At 47.3% G+C, this 22,744-nt stretch overlaps 1 protein-coding gene across 2 annotated transcripts in view; it reads left to right on the top strand.

Moving 5' to 3' along the window:
- The window catches only part of LOC122923273, a 42,644-nt gene extending 23,155 nt beyond the window's left edge, over positions 1-19,489 (top strand). Inside the window, exons 2-3 of one of the 2 annotated variants that reach the window (XM_044274057.1) lie at positions 10,890-11,041; positions 16,910-19,489. In XM_044274057.1, the coding sequence (XP_044129992.1) occupies positions 11,024-11,041; positions 16,910-17,851 (960 nt within the window). In that variant the 5' untranslated portion in view covers positions 10,890-11,023 and the 3' untranslated portion in view covers positions 17,852-19,489. Of the gene's footprint in view, positions 1-10,588; positions 11,042-16,909 lie in introns of those variants that run through there. The other variant, XM_044274058.1, reaches the window with a different exon arrangement.
- The last annotated feature ends 3,255 nt before the right edge of the window (positions 19,490-22,744 follow it).

Raw genomic sequence — 22,744 nt, 5'->3', positions numbered from 1 at the left:
GCTGCGTGTAATTGGGAATAATAACTGTAATCCAAAAGCATCAGCTACGAATACACAGAATACCCAGGACAAACCAGCGTGGAGGTCTCTGTGTGTAGCCTGACCTACTATCACAGAACGCTTCAGTGTGGCGCTGACTGTGGGTGGTGTGGCCTCCTTCTCCCTCAACCCCTGGGCCACAATGTCCTCTACAGTATAAACAATTAGGCGTCAAGCCCCTTGCTATTGGCCACATATGTACCAGGTATACATTTTCCCCTTTGCCTTATGACAGCACCCTTGAAGAGACCCGTTTCCTCCTCTAGACAATGCAAACCAGAATTGTTTAAAGGAAGGGTTCCTTGCATGTCTGTGGGCTGTGCCTGAATGCCCATCCGTGGCATGGACCTCTGTGTATTCTCACCAGAGTATAACGTCACTTCCGGTCCATGAGCAGAGCAAAGGAAGCGGTCACTGATGAAGGCCATATGTGGGAGAAGCCTACAAGTGCATGCCGGGAGAAAAGCCCAGCCAGTTCCTTGCATCAAACCATGCAACTGAGGTTGAACGCTGTGTGCTTGTTACGTGGCTGGTTCCATGAGCTTGTACTACCATGATGCAATCAGTTCAGCGGTATACTCCAGTACAAGGGTAAGGTGCCCAGCATTTTTTTATTTATTTTTTCTGCACAATCAAAGACATGTAGAACAATAAATTTGGCGAAAAATTTATATATGGATGTCGTTTTTTTTGCAAAATTTTACAGCTGAAAGTGAAAAATGGCATTTTTTGCAAAAAAATCGTTACATTTTGATTAACAAAAAAAGTAAAAATGTCAGCAGCAATAAAATACCACCAAATGAAAGCTCCATTAGTGAGAAGAAAAGGAGGTAAAATTCATTTGGGTGGTAAGTTGCATGACCGAGCGATAAACGGTGAAAGGAGTGTAGTGCCGAAGTGTAAAAAGTGCTCTGGTCATGAAGGGGGTTTCACCTAGCGGGGCTGAGGTGGTTAAGGGGGCAATTAGAATCCGCCCAAAATTAAGGTCTTTAGTCCCGCCCTGGGATTTAAATCTAGTACTATCCAGACTAATGTATCCGCCCTTTGAACCTATAATATAAATCTCCTTGAGAACATTGACTCAAGACAGTTAGTGTTTTTTTAGCCATCACTACAGCAAGAAGAGTAAGGGAGATCCAGGCCTTTTCCATCCTACCTCCTTATCTTATGATTCTGGAGGAATCATTAAAACATGCTCCTGAATTTCTTCCTAAGGTTGTAACTAAATTCCAATGTCAACAGGAAGTTACTCTTCCCTCCTTTTGTTCCCAGGTGACCTCCAGAGAAGGAAAAACTGTTTCATAACCTGGACGTTAGGAGATGTGTCCTACAGTATATGCCACAAAGGATCTAAGAAAATCCAACCAGCTACTTGTACAATATCTGGGTCTGCATCGGGGCCAGGCAGCTAGCAAGACTTCCATCTCTAGATGGATCAAGGCCTGCATTGTTCTAGCCTACGAGACAAAAGGGGTTGCTCCTCCACCTTTATTGAAAGCCCACTCTACCAGGGCATTGGCCACATCCTGGGCTGAAGGGGCCTTGGCCTCGATAGAAGAAATATGTCAGGCATGGTCCAATCCTGGCACCTTTTTTTTTTAAAACATTACAAATTGGACGTCTCTACAAATAGAGACTTATCCTTTGGACGCAAAGTCCTGTCGGCAGTTGTCCCACCCTGATCACATCTCTCATATGTTATTCTTCCATGTAGTGCCGTTGTGGAGGCGTGGGGAAAAGATGAAAGTTACTCTTACCGGTAATTGGATTTTCCTTTAGCCTCCACAACGGCACGAGAAATTTCTGACCTTGTATATTGAGCGATACTGTGTATATTGTTGATGTTATATACCTTATTAAATTTGGATCGTTTTGCATCTATCTCTGAGTACTAGGTTACTAACTGGCAAGGTAAGAGGGAGGGGGCCTTTTATTGGCTTGTCTCAAACTATTTCCTGTCCCTGAAGAAGGTGGGATATCCCTCCACGTAGTGCTGTTGTGGAGGCTAAAGGAAAATCCAATTACTAGTAAGAGTAATTTTAATCTTTCCTGAACTCTGGTTCGGGAAGTGTTTTTTCACATTATTATTATTACGTCTTGCGAGACTTCACAAAGCACTGAGCCAATACATTCTAATACTGTATGGAGCGCCTGCTCCGTACAGTATTGGAACAAAGTTTTATGCAAATCTACTTAGGATGTTTCATCCGGAGTTGACTTGCTCATCCCTAATTGTGATATTTTGAGAACTTGGGGCCAAGAGAGAAGTCTTTGCTGTACATAAGAATGTTCTGGAAAAAGCCTGAGGGGAAGTTTTTTTTATTCCTACCTTTAGTTGAGGGAAAATTTCTGTTTGAAGTATCAGCTGTTTGAGAGAGCACCTAAAATTGATGCAAACCTGTCTAAGGAAGTGGTGTTTCCTTTTGAGGACTCGTGGTCCCTGAAGGATCCGATGGACAAAGGCTAAGATCTACCTAAGAAAAAAATAACTGAGGCCTCGGCAGCAATGTTTACTTCAATGGTCAGGTCACATAAGCTCGAGGGCAGTTAGGCCCATACAAAGGAGGGACACCCAGGGAGCATTTATAGAGAAAAGGAGAAGGCTAGGAATGGTGGGGATCATCTAGGACTGAGGCCTCTCAAAATCTGACCCATTAATAATGCCAAGCCCCCTGTGGGAAGACGGCTAGCATGGTTTTGTACAGTGGTAGAAAATTTCCAACAGTCCCTGCATAAAAGTGATGATATAGGAGTGAGACAGATTTGTGATCACATGTTGCTGCTCAGGTCCCATAAAATGCCACAGTAACAGAAGTTTTTCCCTGCTAGCAAAGAAGGTGCTGGTCAGAGTCCCAGAGCAGGAGGTTACCAGGGGGCTCCAGTCAACCCAGTTTGCCAGAAAACCAAATGTTACATTCTGGATTATAATAAACTTGAAATGTTTAAAGTCTGGTGTAGAAGAAATTTCGGATGGAGTCCATCCTCTGAGGTAATATATCTGTTTTCAAATTGTTTTATGGTGACTGTGGACTTAGGTGATGCATATTATTATGTCCCAATTCAACTGCAGGACACAATTCTCCACCTTCAGTTCTGGGCCCTTCCGTTTGGTCTGTCCTCATGTAGATGGTGGCGGAGGTGACGGGTCATTGTCCCTTACCTGGACCCTTTCCTCTCTATATGCAGATTCTCTGGGTAAGAGAAGTGCTGGAAAAAACAGGGATGTGAAATAAATTTAGAAAAATCCAATCTGTTCTCAAGTCAGAGATATCAGTTTTTAGGAGTAATTTGGGATTCGGTCTCCCAGAAGTGTTATCTACCCATCAGAAAGCTTTGTTGAATTCTTCACTGGATTAATAGCTTTTGATTCAGCGGTCAGTGACTCCGAGAGGCTCAGTGTTGGATCTAATGACCGTCTTTATTCCGGCCGTGGAATGGCCTCTGTATCACCTGAGAATTACAGCTTCAGATTCTAGGGACAGATGCCAACATTCCTTAGACTTTGTCGTCTCAAGCCCTAAATTCTCTGAGGTGGTGGATGGGTTTAGAGAATTTAGAGGGGGATACCTTGGAGAAAAAAAAAATATTACTTTCCCACTACTATAGATGCCAGCCCAACAGGATGGGGAGCCTATACAGAATGCTGCCTTCTGCTGGGACAGGGACACAGTCTCACACTTACAAGGAGCTGAGTGGTTCTGTTAGCATTGGTTTAGGGTCTCGCAGTTCTCAAGGGCAGGAATGTGAAGGTATACTCCGACATGGTATCCCACATCAACAGACAGACGTACTGGAGCTCTAGGGCTTTTGTCTTCCATTAGATATTCAGGATAGCGGAGAAATCTTTAATGGCTCTCAGCAGTCCATCTCAGAGAAATGGACAATGTACAGGCAGATTTTCTAAGTTGCCTCAGACTGTCAGGGAGAGTGGACTTCTATTGGATAACCTACAGATATGTTTCCTGAACAAAAACACCTATCAAAAATACCTAAAAATATACATTTTATTACACCAAATCATTTTTTTTTATATAAAGCACTGATTTAGGAATAATGTCAGAAATATGTTAGAAATTACCTCAAATACTGGGTGGAAACACAGGCCTACTGCCCTAAAGAAAAAGGGGATAACAGGTGAGACCAGATATACTATACTGTAAGTTGCTGCCGGCTGTGTCGGGGAAAGTGGACTTTTATCGGAGAGCTTCTCTTTAAGGTATACCAGAGATTGATTTGATCTTTTTTGATCCTGGAGCCAACAGGAGAATAGAGACCTCTTTCTTTCCCATGGAGAGCTACCAGCAGGAATAGATGCTTTTGCCCAGACTTGGAGCTAATGTCGTCTTTATCCCCCCCTTAAGCTTTTATCGAGTACTCAAGAAAATCCGAGAAGAGAAGGCCACAGTGTTAGTCATTGGCCCAGGAGAGTTTTTTTTTTTTTTTTTGAGGCTTTTCAGGATGTCTATAGCTACCCCTTGGATCATGCTAGAGTCTAAAGATCTCGTGTCACAGTCCTCTTTTTCCATCAGGAATTTGTCATGAACCAGCGAGTGTGAACCCACTGTGCCATGATACCAACCTCCTGAGGGAGTTGTGTAAGTGAACCCCTCATTCTTCACTGTACACCTGATGGTGGGTATAGACTTTACCAAGGGGAACACCAGGTCACTACCTCTTGAGGAGGATTAGTGCATGCGGCAGCTGGTCCAGGGGGGTACCAGAGGTGCAGATGTAGTCAGCAGGCCAAGTCATAACCAGGAGCAACAGTGCAGGACTGAAGGCAGAGGCGAAGTCAAGCAAGCAATAGGTCAGGCAATCCAGATTGGTAACAGGAGAGGTGTGGAAAGCAGGCAGGGATCAAACAGGTAGCAGAATCCAGAAACACAAGCCACGGGTCAGGTAAACAGGAACGCAAGCAGAGATAACAGCAACCTTCGCAGGATACAAGGACCTTAACGCTCAGGCACCTGGGAAGGGGGCTGGACCACTAATATAGGTGCAGGAGGGCTAGTATTGGTCAGCAAGGTCACATAAAGTGACCCACACCGGCCCTAAGGAAGTGCTACAGGGAACAAGATGAAAGCATGCTGTGCACAGGGCTGGAAGGGAACTGGAGCTGATTGACTGCTGAAAGCAGAGCCCTGGACCGCAGCTGTAAGCAGGGGGACATTGGCGGTCAGCAACCGTTGTTACAGTACCCCCCATGCCCCCTCTTCTTGCACCCAAGATGAGACAAGAACCTCTTTACCAAATTCGGAGCATGGATGTTCTCTTCTGGTTCCCAAGACCTCTCCTCAGGACCAAAGCCTTTCCAGTCCACAAGATTGTAGGTCTTCTTGCCATGCTTCTTGATGACCAGGATATCTTTGACTTCAAATACATCGTCAATCTCCAGATACAAGACTCAGAGTAGATGGAACAATAGCGAAGTGCTTTAGAACTACTGGTTTCAGTAATAACATGTGGAAGGCATTGGGTATCTGCAGAGAGAGGGGCAGACGTGACCCCATTAATCCTCTTCAATACTTCAAAGGGTTTAAGGAACCTAGGGGCAAATTTGAAACTGGGAAACCTTAAGTGGAGGAGAGCCATACCTCATCTCTTGAACAGAACTGAGGTGGTCATCTTCTCTTGTCTGCATTCACTTTTATACATGTTACCGCTTTGTTGATGCAGTCTTTGGTCTGACTCTAAATCTTCCAGAAATCCTTAAAAGAAGCTAGTAACCCAGAAGACGTTGGGAGAGGAGTGCGAGGATGTTGTCCATAGAATGGAGAGGATCCTTTTAGACTCAATAGAGTCTTCCCAAAGTAGCAATTTTAGACAAAATGCCACAAATAGTTCTCTAATATTTGATTGACCCGCTCTACTTGCCTGTTGGTCTGGGGATAATATCCTCAAAAACGATGTGCAAAGATAGTCCATGCAACTGGAATACGTGTGCCATGAATAATTTATCGAGTTCAGTAGCCTAGGGCAATCTGGCCAAAGGGATGAAATGAGCAAGGCTAGTTTTATGGCCAGAAGCTCTCTATCTCCAATACAGTAATTCCTCTCAGCAGGGGAGAAGAGCTTAGAGAAATATCCGCAGATAAATATCTTGCCCTTGGGACCTTTCTGTAGTAAAACAGCATCTGCTCCTATAGAGGAGGCATCCACTTCAATAAAGAATTGGCCTGTGGTTCGCTCTGACGTCTCAACTCCTATAACTGTTCTTGAACAGGCTTTGGGGTGACCAGGGGGGGGGTCCATGGCCTTAGTGTACGGCAATGAACCAGCAGGTATGAACCCACCGTGCCACATGACCAGCCATCTCTAAGGGCATTGTCTAAGTGAAACCCTTGTTCTTCGCAGTACCTCTGATGGGGATAGAATTTCCCGAGGGGAACACCAGGTCGCTACCTCTTGAGGAGGATGACACACGAGGCAGCTGCTCCAGGAGGTACCAGAGCAAGGTATCAAAGGTACAGACGTGGTCAGCAAGCCAAGTCATAACCAGGAGCAACATGGCAGGACCAAAGGATGAGGCAGAGGCGAAGACAAACAAGCAATAGGTCAGGGCAGGTGGCACAGATACAGGTCAGGCAATTCGGTTCGGCAACAGAAAAAGTGAAGGCAAGCAGGCAGGGATCAAACAGGTAGCGGAATCCAGAAACACAAGCACGGGTCAGGTAAACAGGAACACAAGCAGAGATAACAGCAACCTTTGCAGAACACAAGGACCTTAACACTCAGGCATCTGGGAAAGGGGTCTGGACCACTAATATATGTACAGGGGGGGCTAGGATTGGTCAGCATGGTCACATGTGCAAAACCCTTAAATCACAGGAAGTGATACACGCTGGCCCTAAGGAAGTGCTACAGGGAACAAGCTGAAAGCATGCTGTGCCCAGGAAAACATTGGCAGGTAGTAACCGCTATTACAGAAAATGGGATATTTTTAAAAGCATCCTAAGCTCTAATTGTGAGAGGTATATACCTTTTATGGGAATAAAAGGGTGAGGAACATGGAAAAAATAAATTGTGGATAAATAAAAAACACATAGAATATGTGAAAGATAAATAAAAGCAGCCAAACTAGAAACAGAGTGAGTCATTGTCAAAGAGAGTAAGACTAACCATAAAATGTTCCTTAAAGGGAACCCGTCACCTGGATTTCGGGTATAGAGCTGAGGACATGGGTTGCTAGATGGCCGCTAGCACATGCGCAATATACAGTCCCCATAGCTCTGTGTGCTTTTATTGTGTAAAAAAAAAAACGATTTGATACTTATGCAAATTAACCTGAGATGAGTCAGAGCTTGAAAATATGACTCTATGTTAATTTGCATAAAAGGCGGGAAATATAAAAATGCATAATACTTATTGAATTTGTCTGCAAATGAAATTAAAAGTTTAATTTATTTGTTTAGGGTAACACAATGAACATTTAGAAACGCTCAGTCAGGGTAGCATAGTAGAGGTGACAGGTTCCCTTTAATTATATAAATGGTGAAAAGTATAAATCTGAAGATGTCAGCCCTTTACAGAGTGATGAGGGGGGAGTTGTAGACAGCAATGGGGAGAAAGCAAAGCTATTAAATATTTTTTTTTTCCCCACTGAGGAAAATAAACTCAGATGAAATGCAGAATGTAAAAGTAAATTCCCATTAAAAGTGCCCTGTCTGACCCAGGAAGAAGTACAGCAGCATCTTAAATAGATAAATTGCCGGGACCAGATGGCTTACACCCCTGTATCCTAAGAGAATAAAGTCATAGACAGACCCTTATTTCTGTTATTTAAGGACTCTATATTGACAGGGAGTGTTCCACAGGATTGTTGCTTAGAAAATGTGGTGGCAATATTCAAAATGGGTCCAAAAACAGAGCCCAGAAACCATAGGCCGGTAAGTTTAACATCTGTCGTGGGTAAACTGTTTGAAGGTTTTCTAAGAGATGCTATCTTTGAGTACCTCAATGAAAATAAGCAAATAACACCATATCAGCATGGCTTCATGAGGGATCGGTCATGTAAAACTAATTTAATCAGTTTCTATGAGGAGGTAAGTTCTAGACTTGACTGCGGTGAATCAATGGATGTCGTATATCTGGACTTCTCCAAAGCATTCGACACTGTACCACATAAAAGGTTAGTATATAAAATGAGAATGCTCGGACTGGGAGAAAACGTCTGTATGTGGGTAAGTAACTGGCTCAGTGATAGAAAACAGAGGGTGGGTATTAACGGTACACACTCAGATTGGGTCACTGTCACTAGTGGAGTACCTCAGGGGTCAGTATTGGAGGGGTCACTAGTGGGGTACCTCAGGGGTCAGTATTGGAGGGGTCTCTAGTGGGGTACCAGAGGTCAGTATTTGGCCTCTTTAAATTTATTTATTAATAATCTTGTAGAAGGCATGCACAGCAAAATATTAATTGTTGCAGATGACACTAAATAGATATACTACAGAGGACAGTATACTGTGTATATACTACAGAGGACAGTATACTGTGTATATACTACAGAGGACAGTATACTGTATATATACTACAGAGGACAGTATACTGTGTATATACGACAGAGGTTTAACACTGGTAAATGTAAGGTTATGCACATGGGAAGGAATAATGCTCGCAGTAGCATCGCAGCCTTCTCTCAGCTTTCCCTAGGCCAGTGACGACACGTTTATAGGTCACATGACCTATGAGCAGCTCGGCCCCATAGAAGTGGGTGGGGCTGAGGACGATATGTTCGGCACTGTGCTTGGTTAACTGTCAGAAGGCTGCAAGACTCACAGGAGCTCTGGTGCCTTCTCAAACATCTGATCATTGGGTCCAGGCTGTCGGGCCCCCACCGATCAGATACTGATGACCTAGCCTGAGAATAGATAATGTATACTGTTGAGGAAGGGTGGTGCGTATTGTGTGTGTGTGTGTGTGTGTGTGTGTGTGTGTGTGTGTGTGTGTGTGTGTGTGTGTGTGTGTGTGTGTGTGTGTGTGTGTGTGTGTATTGGCGGTGCAGAGGACGATGTGCGCAAATGTGCCCAGCACCTGCGCCCATCCGCCTCCGATATTCCCCAGGGGCTCATCCATGCCCCTGTGGGAATTCATATAGTGTGGCCCGCGAATGCCTATACATATGCATGTGCCCATTTAATATATATGTGGGCCCCTTTAATCTCTATACATGATATATATGTCCCCCTTCATGCCCCCTGAAGTAAATGCCACACACAGCCCCACATACATTAAACCCCCCCTACATGGACCCAGATGCATCAATGTGAATGTGGCCCAAGCATTCACATTTATGCATTCTGAGTAAAGGCGCCAGGATGACCGGATAAGGTCCGGTCATTCTGGTGACCTCGAAAGGATTCGGATTCTAATGAATCTGAATCCTTTTGTTCCAATTATCTCCAGCCCGGCTGGAGATAATTGGAGCATAATAGAGAAAGTGGAGACACCTCCGCTCCCTCTATTATGCGCATTCCGGCATCGCAATTACCATTGCGATGTCCGGAATGCTAAGAGCTGCAGACGGGAGATCAAAGGATCTCCCGCCTGTCAGCCAGTACACGCGGCCCTGCGGCGCGCGTGCAGGCGCGGTGACGTCATCTCACCGCGCCGGCCCACGTGTTCCTCAGTGGTGCGCGCTCGCGCGCCGCTGTGTGAGCGGTACGGAGTGCGGGCGGCTGGACATATAAGTCCGGCTGGCCCGACACTAAGCAGAAGAGAGCCGGCCGCCCACCCACCTCACCTGGAGAATCATCCCCTGGACAGACGAGCCCCCCTGGACAACGAGCAGGACCCCAAGTATCTTTATTAACCCCCACTATCCCACCAACGATTCTATTTACCCCCCCACTATCCCACCAACTCTATTTACCCCCCCACTATCCCACCATCCCCTCCATTCTATTTACCCCCCCCCCCCCACCAACGCTATTTAACCCCCACTATCCCACCATCCCCTCCACTCTATTTACCCCCCCCACTATCCCACCAACGCTATCATCCCCTCCACTATCAAGCCCCCCCACAATACCCCCATTATAATAACCCTTGCCCCTGGTTATTATATTAACCCTTGATTCCCCTGGTAACCCTTGCCATACCCTCATTCCCTCGCCCCTGGTTATTATATTAACCCTGGCCATACCCTCATTCCCTTAGTTATCACCCCTGCATTGGTTTGTGGTCTGCTTTACCCCAGCACGACCACCGTCAACCCTCGTCGGGCCCCCTAGGGATAGAATATTAGTCAGGTGGGTGGGTTGTTATACCTGTATGTGTGTATTGTATAGTTAGTTTGTGGGTGGAAGTTGGGAACGTGTAGTGTAGTTGAGCATTGTATATTTAGTGCTGTATTACTGTATTGTGTGCGTAGTGTCAGGTGTTAATACTGTGTTACTTGTACCCTTTGTAGTGTGTACTTGTTAGCGGTAGTAAGGCGCATGCAGCTAGTATAGTGATTAGTGTAAGGCATAGCGAGGATATTGTTATATATAAGGTATAAATAGGCGGAGCCTTCACTAGACGGCTCCTCCTATTTAGGAATACTAATTACCGATATTCGCATAATATCGGTGATTAATATTCCCCCTTTACATTGGCGAGCCAGGCCCACTGCGTGGATTTTGCGTTTGTTTTTGGTCTTAAGGCTGAGGGTTGCTGGTACTGTGAATTATCGGGCAGGAGAGACGCGGTCAGCGGAGTGTCTGAGCGTCTAGGACCCGATAATTGGACAGGAGAAGCGATACTTCCCTTACAGTACCAGAAATAAAACAAAATCTTTTGCAGAGAATCTATAATCTGTGTACTAATATTTTTGTATTTGCTTTACACGTCACCGTCGCTGGGGTGTGAAGGATACGTCACGGAAAGAGATCCATCTTCGTTGGAGGTACATAGAAGTCCGGCTGGTCGGGAAGAAGCGTTCCGGAAGAAAAGGACTTCTTTCAAGCAGCTGCAAGGGACGGGAAAGTACAGCACCAACAAGAAGATGGAGGCTCAGAAAAATGTGAGTATGAACTTCTCCACACTCCAAAAATAGCACTTTTAATCCCATTGTTCCTACTACATACAAATCCGCTGAGCTGCTGTGGTCCGCTTTACTGGACCAGGCTTGTATTAGTAGGAGTGTCTTCAATAAGACCACCAAACGCCTCCAAATGCTAGCCAAATTGGTTCTTTCCTATGAGGATACCATTTGGAAGGCGGAACACAGAGACACTTACCAGCACAAGAAAGGCAGGGGAGGTTGCGGACAAGGCAAACTTCCACTGCAATTGTTGTGTTGATAACTGTAAAAGAATTCACACACTAGAGGTTCAATTACAAGAGGAAGCCCAGTGTACAGTCGAGAGGGGAAGAGAAATCTGTGTGTTAGAGTCGAGACTCTCGGATAAGGACAGTCTCTACTCTGACATGGACAGAGAGCTACTCCGGCTGTACACTGAGATTAATCAGTATAGGAACAATACAGTATCTACGGATGCCCTGATTGTTCAGATGAGGGAGGACCTGGCTGCAAAGACGCAAACCATTGCAGACTTGCAGCGGGCAATCTCCAATTTGTCCAGGCCTAGTACCAACGGTATGGTGCCCACGAAACAAGTTTGTGTTTCGGGAACGGCACAGGAGGAGACAGCGGCGACAGCGCCAAGGTCTTCGACGGATAAGACATCCGCAGTGGTAGACACTAGAGGACATGTGGAGCGGTCACTACGATTCACCCCGACACCCGGGGAGAATAGGAGTAGCAACCGTTACCAGGAACAGGACAACGGTTGGGGAGAGGAGAGTGGAGGATTTTCCGCTTCCAATCCGCCAACACGTCCGGAAAAACAGGAAGAAATGTATCCTAACCATTCAAGTATGGAAAGGATAAACTTCCTGTTACGGATCTGCAAGGAGATCCCGAAATATGATCCCCATGTAGATCCGTTCGCTTCATGCGATATTTTCGAAGGTCACTAACAAATATTCAGTGGCTCCGGAATATCGCATGGAGCTGTTCAGATTATGGTTACCAACACACCTTAATCAAAGGTATGAGGTAACGGGGAGGATGCAACCCACGAATGGCCAGTTTCATGATAAGGAAGAACGTCTCTCCATACTCACGAGACTGGCCACGGGTCACTGGGATGTCACTCCAGAGGTCCTGTCAAAATTCAAGCCTACTATACATGATGAACCCTTGTCATTGTGTAGTCGGTTTGAAGCAATGTACAGGAGGGTTACCAAAGATCAGGGTATTGGGATTCCACAAGGCATGGTGCGCATGTTTGTGGAAAAATTCCCATATCTTGATACTGCAATCCGGCTGAGTGCAGCTAGGGAGCCATCCCTCACGGACGCAGCCATGATTATTGAGCAGTGTAGACAAGACATACTGCTCAGTAAGAGGTCTGTGAAAGTGAGGGAGCGTGTGCCTGTATACGGTAGGTCACAAGACGACCGGGTACAACACACGAGGTATACATCCACCGTTCGCCCCACGGCCCCACCGTTGGAAAGGGCAGGAAACTTTCGTTGTTTCCTGTGCTTACAAGAGGGGCATATAAAAAGAAATTGTCCACAGTGGTTAAACATTAACCGGACAAATTCGGATAAAAATGGCAATAATAACGGTTTCAGGATGAAACCCAATTTTGCCAGGCCTGTGGGGGGACAGGGTGATATGAATCTGGGACATTCATCAGGGCAAGCACCAAAATGCTTGGCGGTCATGAATGTCCCAGGGGGCGTGGAATCAAGAGATTCCACACCTAAGGATCAGGAACAGAGCGCAAGAGTGGCAGTATGTACCACACAAGTACCTACTGGGAGTCTGGTGGATATCGAATGAGGATTAGGGGTCCCTAAAGAGTTGGCACCAGTATGTCCAATCATACTGGATCCTTCAGGGAGACCCCCATATAAAAGCCACGATAAAAGATAAAGAAACGGAAATCATGCTTGATACTGGGGCGGAAATTTCCATTACCAATATCAAGCATGATCTACTCCCCAACAGCCCTCAGTGTGTGGTGATCGGATTTGATCACCAACAAGGGGGGGTGAAGGCCCACAGAATTGATGAGGTAATCATTCAGATTACCAGGTGCACTACCCTCAGGATACCCATGTGGTATTACCCCGGTTCTGATAACATTATCGGAACCGATGTAATGACACAAAATGGGTGGATCCTGGATCTGGCAAATTGCATTGTGTGGAGAGGTCCCAGACGAGCCAAGGTGTTTGTCATTCAACGCCAGTATCTGGGACCACCTTTGCCAGCAGTAGATAACTCTACTGATGTGCTGGAACACAAGTGGCCTGAGGTCTCACACAATCCAGACCTTGAGCCTATTGTGTACAAGCACCCTGATCTGTGGGCCCAAAGTAAGAATGACTGTGGCAGACTGATTGGCGTTTTGGTAGACAGAGGGTCCTGACCCTCCACGCCAATATCGATTTCCACCAGAGGCCACCCATTCAATTATGGACACAATCCTTGAATTGAAGACTAGGGGTGTGGTCATTGAGGGCAACTCAAAGTGCAACAATGCCCTCTGGCCAGTTAAGAAAAAGGACACGAATGCATGGAGGCTGACCATAGACCTCCGTGTCCTTAACAAATACACCCCAATGTCAGCCCCGGTGGTGGCCCAAACTCCCGACATCATGGCCAGAATAAGTGGCGAATCGATGTTGCCAACGGGTTCTTCTCCATCGAACTCACGGAGTCGCGTCGGTACAAATTTGCCTTCACGGTGGGGGACAAACAGTACATGTTTGCGGTACTGCCCCAGGGGTTCCATAGCAGCCCCACGTATTTCCATCAGGCATTGGCGGCTGTGCTGAGTGTATTCTCACATATAATGATTGTAGTGGATGGCACTCCTGTTGATGGTGGTCGGTGCTCAGTGGAAGGGGTCTATCAGAGTATATTCATATAAACCACGGCACTCGAAGTATTGCAAGATAAGATTCTTTTTTATTTATTGTCCATCCCAAATGGATCTTTTTATAAGTACACTGGCCAACGTTTCGGTCTGTTTAGGACCTTGATCACGGCCTTAGTGTGGGAGACCGGAGGTATCAGGGAGGACCTGGTATGTCCGTGCTGGTAGCGAGTATATATAGGGAGATAGGGGAGAATGAGTGTATTCTCACGACCGGAATGCCTTTTACAATACGTGGACGACTTGCTGTTGCATACAGAAACCATGGAGGAAAACTTGGTTCTGTTGAAAGAGCTGCTAGGACTCCTGGCAAAGTCAGGACTCAAACTGAGTCCCCATAAGGCAAATCTGGCTAAAGCAGAGGTAACTTTCCTTGGGGTCCAAATTTCCTGTGGAACCAAAGGTATCATGACGACCCGTGTGGAAGCCATGGTAAAGTTACCCAGGCCTGGCACCCTTCAGGATTTGAGAAAATTCCTGGGGGTCGCCAACTTCATGAGGGAGTTCATAGAGGATTTCGCGGCCAAAGCGAAGCCTCTCTACGAACTCCTTCGGGGAGAGGAACCCTCAATCAAAGGATGGTCCGATGCGCAGGAAGAGGCCTTTTCAACCCTGAAAAGGGACCTCTCCTCGGCGCCTGTGTTGGCCACTCCACATTCAGATGGGGAACTGGCCATACAGGCGCATGCAGGGATCGAGTCTATCGCAGCGGTCCTGGTACAGAAAGTAGGCTACGAGACCAGACCGCTGGGATACTTCTCCAGGCTGCTTTCGCCCGTCGAACGAGGGTTCGATGAATGCGCCAAGCAATTGGCAGCCATACACTATGCTGTTAAGACCACTGAGCATATTGTTGGCTTCCGGCCCCTCACTTTGCAGACTCCACATTCACCGTTGACCCTTTTGCTCCGTGATACTCTCCCTGGAGTCTCCCAACAGAGATTCGGGAGATGGATCATGGATCTCAGCGGCCGGAATCTGCAGGTGGACCACAAGGCCAAGTATGTTCTGTCCCAGTTGCTTAACCTGACTGGAACTGAACATGACTGTGGCCAACCGGTAATGGACGACTCTCCACAGATGTTCAGGACTGACAAGCATCCAGATGACAGAGTCATCTTTGTTGATGGCTCTCGGTTCTATCTGGATGGGGAATATGTCACAGGTTTTGCTGTGCTGGATGAGACCACTGGTACCCAGAGTCTTGTCCGGTTACCAGGTCACATGTCAGCACAGCGGGCAGAGTTGGAGGCTGTTAAAGAGGCTCTGCTTCTTCACCCTCCAGGGAAACGAACTATATATAGCGACAGCTCATATGTAGTTCGCTCCCTCACATTGCACCTGGACGTTTGGAAGAGAAGAGGATTTGTGGACAGCCAAAACAAACCTCTGGCTCATGTGTCAGTCCTGAAGGAGCTGTGGGAGTGGGGTATGGCCCACGTGGCGGAAGCAGCCATCATAAAAATCCCGGCGCATCAAAAAGGGGATGAACCTTTGACAATAGGTAACAACCAGGCAGACGAACTGGCAAAACTAGCAGCAGTATCTGGGACCTTTAGGGAACCAGGCACTGAGCCACTGCCCGCATTCCGGATTGCAGCACATACCCATCTGAGTGACAGCCCGGTGTCATTCGAGGAGGAACAAGCTAAGGATCCTCTTCTAATGACACACATCCAAGTACCACAGCATCCCTGGTCCTTACAACAGGGGATCCTGTGTCACGACACCGGTACACAGTCGCTTCCTCTCCCGGTGGTTCCTCAGCATCTGCAAGCAGAGCTGACACGGTTGAACCACCAAATGTTTGGACATCTTGGCCGGAATAAGCTCTTGCCTCTCCTGAGAGACAAATTGTACTGGCCCGGAATGTCCAACACAGTAGAGGAGGTTACGCAACAGTGCCTGGTGTGTGCTCAGGTTAACCCAAGGGCATCTGCCTTGAAGCCAGTGTTACAGCGGGTTCCTCCTGCCGATGGTCCATGGTCCGCTATCCAAATTGATTTCATCGGACCTTTGCCAACTGGGAGTCGTAACTGTCGTTACGCCCTGGTGGTAGTGGATGTCTTCTCGAAGTGGGTAGAAGCCATCCCTACGGTCAATGATTCGGCCTCCACCACTGCCCGTGTTCTCTGGGAACAAGTTCTGTCACGATGGGGGTTACCCAGATTGATAGAATCCGACAGAGGGACCCATTTCACGGGTAAGGTCATGAAAGCGCTTTGTGGTCTCCTAGACATAAAGCAAAGGTTTCATGTCCCTTATCACCCTCAGTCAGCGGGCATCGTAGAGCGGATGAACCGGACCATCAAAACCCGGCTTTCAAAGGCATTACTGGAGAAAGGTTCCTCTTGGGTAACCTCCCTTCCAGCTGTGCTAATGGGTATCCGAGCCACAGAGGCCTCTACTACTGGTATCTCCCCATTTGAACTCATGACCGGACGTAAGATGCCCCTATGTCTACCAAACGAACCCCAAGTGTCGGAGCCCACGAAGAACGCCATCGCCAGGGACTTGTTTCTTCAACAGGTTCAGCAGAACCTGAAGGAGTTACTGCCTCATGCAGCTATACGGTTACACAAACCGTATCTACAGGGGGAAACACCTATGCCCTCTGTAGGAGAAATGGTAATGGTGAAAGTCTTTCGTCGGGTCGGCCCATGGGACGCAAACTGGGAAGGACCGTACAAGGTCCTTGAAGTGATGGGGGACACCATGCTGAAGGTACAAAGGCCTATCACGAGCAAGAAGAAATCCCGTAGACGCCAGGAAGTTTTTTGGATTCACATCGACCAGGCCAAAGCCACCCGAGCCTCCCCAACTCAATAACGAAGACCGTTCCGAGTTGGGTGAGGGGGGGGGGGGGGGGAGAAAATGGCTTGGTGGATCGAAGGTGAATCCGATACACTTATACACATTCCATCTCATTGCAGAACACAAGAGGGAGACACTCCATGGGACCTCACTACCAGGGAAGAGCTAGGCATCCTCGGAATGGGATACGTATCCAGCTTGTGACACTGGTGGTAAGCATGTTGGTGGCAGGCTCAGCCTCTTCAGGGGAGGACCTGGGGACTAATATTGGTATGGCCAGCATATCACTTGATGGACCCGGCCTTTTAATGGTGGAATGTTTGGGTGGCAAAATCCTGGAACCATACGAGCACGTTACCTTTACACCAGGTCAATGGTATCTGTATGGTTTCCAGAGAGAGGGTTTTGCCAACGGTGTAATTCAGCATTATACCCCGGTGGAGAATGTGTCTGCCATACAACATGACTTGCACGCTCTCTGTCTCAAGGAATACAGGCATTTTCAGGACTTGGACCCTGTACCTATCAAATCCTTAAGATGGGTGTCTAGGAATCCACACCTGCACCCTTACCAGCAAGTGAGAGCCAACACTACCTCAGTGTTGTGTACAAAGGAGGGTTTGCTGAGTCCTGAAGATGTCACTGGGGCAGAGTACAGCGGTTGGTATATCCTGAAAGCTACCTTCCTAGGGAAGGATAGCAGAAACGGGTTGAGGGTTAGGACATATTTCGATAGGCCCATTCCGGTAAAAGGCACCCTGAAGGCTTATTGTATGTTGAGGGATTCCCAGATGATTATCACCAGGGAATCCAGTTATGTACAGGGACATGTATCCACAGATTACTTGCGAACCAGCATAATGATGTTAAAGTTAAATTGCAGTGACTCTGATCAGGCCATCTGGAATGATCAGAGTGGTCCGGTAAAACTGGAGGGTTTGTATCGAGCCACAGTTTTAAAGGTACGAACCGATGCCAAGGACCCAAGGTATGCGCAGTTAAAGGGGTCTCCATCCATACGGTCTTTCATGATTACGATCATGAGACAACTGCGTTCCTGAGGTGACGGGATACTATTTCGTCACCTATGCCCACTGGGAACAGGATACCCAGATGGTGATGTTAGACACTAATCCCTGGAGGTGGGATTTAGTGTGTAATGGGGTGGACACCCCTACAGTGGATGTATGGATGGATGGTACCCCTATGACTGAGGAATACCGGGGTAGGTATGTGTCTTCCGATTGGACAGACCCCAGAGGCAGGGACATTAACTTTGACATCAATATAGATGGTTCATTCAAGTGGCCTTTTTGCGAGGCAGCCGACGAAGGGTGCTGGACCTTTACTCAATGGGTCTATCTGTCTCAAACCAAACCCGTAGGGAAACTAGTGTTACAAGCTGGAGAAGACGAACAATGGTATCCATTCAAAGGACGGGGACAGGTCTGTGTTACGGTAGTAAGGGTCCCTTACGAAACAGAAGGTCTCCAACCCGTAAGACCACATTCAGACTCTTGCACCACCCCTATCCATCAATTGGCAGACCCTGTAGCTCCTCAACTGTCATCCCCCTGGAAGATCATCACGGAGGCAAAATTCATCCTGTTTACCTGGAGAATTTCCGTAGATGACTTCCGAGTTGATCACTGGGATCACAGGTGTGAGGAGTTCGTTAGGAACCAAATTGACATGGTAAGAGGTTGGATAGAGGCGGGGCAAGAGGTCAGGAAAGACGACTCTCGACCCAGGAAGAACAGGGGGAGGAGAGACCTGGTGGCTATGGGACTTGGCGGAGGTGCTTTGGGAGTGGGTGCCCTGAACACTATGGATATGGAAGTCCTGAGAAGTAAGCTTGGGGAGGTTGCGCGACACGCCGGGGAGGGATTCAAGACCCAGATTGATGTAGACCACGTCTTAGAGGGTTTACAACACTCGCACATTGATGCCACTACCTCTCTATCTTCTGCTATACGCGAGAAGTTTAGGAGGTTAGTTGTGGGTCTTTTGGAGGAGCAGGATCGGGCTCAGCTTGCCCTGGCGTGTACGCAGGTCCAAAGTGAACTCTCGGACAACCTTAAACATATTGTCACGGCACTTCATAACGGCCACTTCCCATTCAACCTCCGTCAGCGAATAAGTCCACTGATTTCTCCTTTTGCCATTAATCACACCAACTGGTGGGTGGTTCAGTGGCATGGATGTCAAAATTTAACCTGCACTGCTTCGTCCCTGGCACCTGTATCCGGTCGCATCAGACAAGGATACAGTGTCATCAATCTAGGAACGATGATTAACAACCAGACGGTGCTTCATCCCCAGCTCCCCTCGGGCGTTCTAACCTATGAGGAGGGCCATCCCTCTTTGTTTGATACAGAGGGATGTCGGATAAAGGAGAATGCCATCCTCTGTCAGGGTAGTCGGGAGCGGATGCTCAGACACCAGTGTTGGAACACCGAGGGGTCCTGTGAGATGAAGGCCAACCCAATGCCCTCATCCTCTTTGAAATATTTGGGGCAGGGGTATTGGTACCAAGGGAGTGATCCATCATATGCAATTTTTGGGCTTAACTGCACCGAACGAGGAACACTCCGCCCCGGAGCGTACTGCACCCTTAGTCCCGTTTTAGGTTTGAACGTCGCAGAGCAGCAGGGAAGAACCCCGATTACCCCAGAGAAAAGACTTGACATCCGCCCCGATGTTCCTGTAAGACTTCAGAAGATTCCTCTTGGGTTTGGCAAAGAACTTAGACATCTCCTGATGGATTTCAGCCAAGAGGAAGAGATCATACAACGTCTTCGGGAGACGGAGAAGCAAGCCACCATTCAACTCACCCATGACAGAACAAAGATTATCGCGGTTGCCACAGCATTGGACAAGGACTCAAAGGTTTCGTGGTGGGAGAGTCTTTTCGGATACAGTCCTAAGGCAACGTCATTTTTCAATTTATTGATACACCCGGTGATAGTGCTTCTGGTTCTGGTTGGACTCATGTACCTTGGACTATGGTGGATGTATCGGAGAGGCAAGAGACTAACGGACCAACTAAACCAGAACCAGACGGCACTGCACGAAGTCAACCGCCGAAGGCTCAGGACATGACTCCACAAGAAGTCCTGAGGCCTAATCACCCAAAAGACAGGACAATTGGACTGAACTCTTGGGTTTGGGGGGGTTATTGTGTAAATAGGTGGTGTGAATGGGGATAGAATAGGGCACGATAGGGACAGGCCCCCCCTGGTTGCCATTTGCCACCTTACCCACTGAACGGTAAGGATCATGAGGGAAAACCTGGATGTGTAGTGTAACGGAGGTATTCCCGTTGTTAGAATTTAGGTACCGTGACATCACCTCTATTGAAGAAAGATCTGACCTGCCTCGTAAAGACCGATTCAGCTGTCCATGGGAGAACCGCACCCATCCTTCGATCAAGATGGAACAAGACATGACGCAAAATGGAGACTGAGACTGTAAGGGTGGACCCACTCCAGATTCCTTGGGCGTGGACGACACCTGAAGATCAGCAGCAATTGCCGAGAGACAGCGAGGGTGTGGTCATTCTAAACTTCAGGAGTGACCGACACCGGAAGAATGAGAGAAAGACCAGACAAAGACTGCGAGGTACAAGCCACTCCGGAAGTCCAGAAAGAGATGACAGTAGGAGGGGCTGACACTGAAACAATCAAGGCAGAAGAGTTCCTGGGAAAAGAAGACGACGGTGTATCCTGTGGATGGGGGAGTCGGTTACGGTGAAGGGCAGGTCGGAGGAAGTCATCGGGTTAGATGATGTCTAGGTACCTAAGAGACAGGGTGCACTCCGGTTTTCCTGGACCATTACCAAGGATGGGGTTGAGGGGGGCAAAGATGCCTCCACCCTTCCCCCCCCCAAGAGATTGTCGCATTTCCGACAACAGGGGGATTGTTGAGGAAGGGTGGCGCGTATTGTGTGGGGGTGTGTGTGTATTGGCGGTGCAGAGGACGATGTGCGCAAATGTGCCCAGCACCTGCGCCCATCCGCCTCCGATATTTCCCAGGGGCTCATCCATGCCCCTGTGGGAATTCATATAGTGCCCATTTAATATACAGTGGCGGAAATAATTATTTGACCCCTCACTGATTTTGTAAGTTTGTCCAATGACAAAGAAATGAAAAGTCTCAGAACAGTATCATTTCAATGGTAGGTTTATTGTAACAGTGGCAGATAGCACATCAAAAGGAAAATCGAAAAAATAACTTTAAATAAAAGATAGCAACTGATTTGCATTTCATTGAGTGAAATAAGTATTTGAACCCCTACCAACCATTAAGAGTTCTGGCTCCCACAGAGTGGTTAGACACTTCTACTCAATTAGTCACCCTCATTAAGGACACCTGTCTTAACTAGTCACCTGTATAAAAGACACCTGTCCACAGAATCAATCAATCAAGCAGACTCCAAACTCTCCAACATGGGAAAGACCAAAGAGCTGTCCAAGGATGTCAGAGACAAAATTGTAGACCTGCACAAGGCTGGAATGGGCTACAAAACCATTAGCAAGAAGCTGGGAGAGAAGGTGACAACTGTTGGTGCGATTGTTCGAAAATGGAAGGAGCACAAAATGACCATCAATCGACCTCGCTCTGGGGCTCCACGCAAGATCTCACCTCGTGGGGTGTCAATGGTTCTGAGAAAGGTGAAAAAGCATCCTAGAACTACACGGGAGGAGTTTAGTTAGTTAATGACCTCAAATTAGCAGGGACCACAGTCACCAAGAAAACCATTGGAAACACATTACACCACAATGGATTAAAATCCTGCAGGGCTCGCAAGGTCCCCCTGCTCAGGAAGGCACATGTGCAGGCCCGTCTGAAGTTTGAATCATTCAGGTGTTCATTGGCAGAGAGTGACTGGGAGAAGGTGCTGTGGTCTGATGAGACCAAAATAGAGCTCTTTGGCATTAACTCAACTCGCTGTGTTTGGAGGAAGAAAAATGCTGCCTATGACCCCCAAAACACCGTCCCCACCGTCAAGCATGGGGGTGGAAACATTTTGCTTTGGGGGTGTTTTTCTGCTAAGGGCACAGGACAACTTATTCGCATAAACGGGAAAATGGACGGAGCCATGTATCGTGAAATCCTGAGCGACAACCTCCTTCCCTCTGCCAGGAAACTGAAAATGGGTCGTGGATGGGTGTTCCAGCACGACAATGACCCAAAACATACAGCAAAGGCAACAAAGGAGTGGCTCAAGAAGAAGCACATTAAGGTCATGGAGTGGCCTAGTCAGTCTCCGGACCTTAATCCAAATCGAAAACCTATGGAGGGAGCTCAAGCTCAGAGTTGCACAGAGACAGCCTCGAAACCTTAGGGATTTAGAGATGATCTGCAAAGAGGAGTGGACCAACATTCCTCCTAAAATGTGCGCAAACTTGGTCATCAATTACAAGAAACGTTTGACCTCTGTGCTTGCAAACAAGGGTTTTTCCACCAAGTATTAAGTCTTTTTTTGTTAGAGGGTTCAAATACTTATTTCACTCAATGAAATGCAAATCAGTTGCTATCTTTTATTTAAAGTTATTTTTTCGATTTTCCTTTTGATGTGCTATCTGCCACTGTTACAATAAACCTACCATTGAAATGATACTGTTCTGAGACTTTTCATTTCTTTGTCATTGGACAAACTTACAAAATCAGTGAGGGGTCAAATAATTATTTCCGCCACTGTATATGTGGGCCCCTTTAATCTCTATACATGATATATATGTCCCCCTTCATGCCCCCTGAAGTAAATGCCACACACACAGCCCCACATACATTAAACCCCCCCTACATGGACCCAGATGCATCAATGTGAATGTGGCCCAAGCATTCACATTGATGCATTCTGAGTAAAGGCGCCAGGATGACCGGATAAGGTCCGGTCATTCTGGTGACCTCAAAAGGATTCGGATTCTAATGAATCTGAATCCTTTTGT

Source organism: Bufo gargarizans, unplaced genomic scaffold (genome assembly GCF_014858855.1).
Source record: "Bufo gargarizans isolate SCDJY-AF-19 unplaced genomic scaffold, ASM1485885v1 original_scaffold_1426_pilon, whole genome shotgun sequence".
Classification (NCBI taxonomy): domain Eukaryota; kingdom Metazoa; phylum Chordata; class Amphibia; order Anura; family Bufonidae; genus Bufo; species Bufo gargarizans.
The sequence above is the reverse complement of the archived record's forward strand: the minus strand, read 5'-3'. Positions and strand labels throughout refer to the sequence as shown.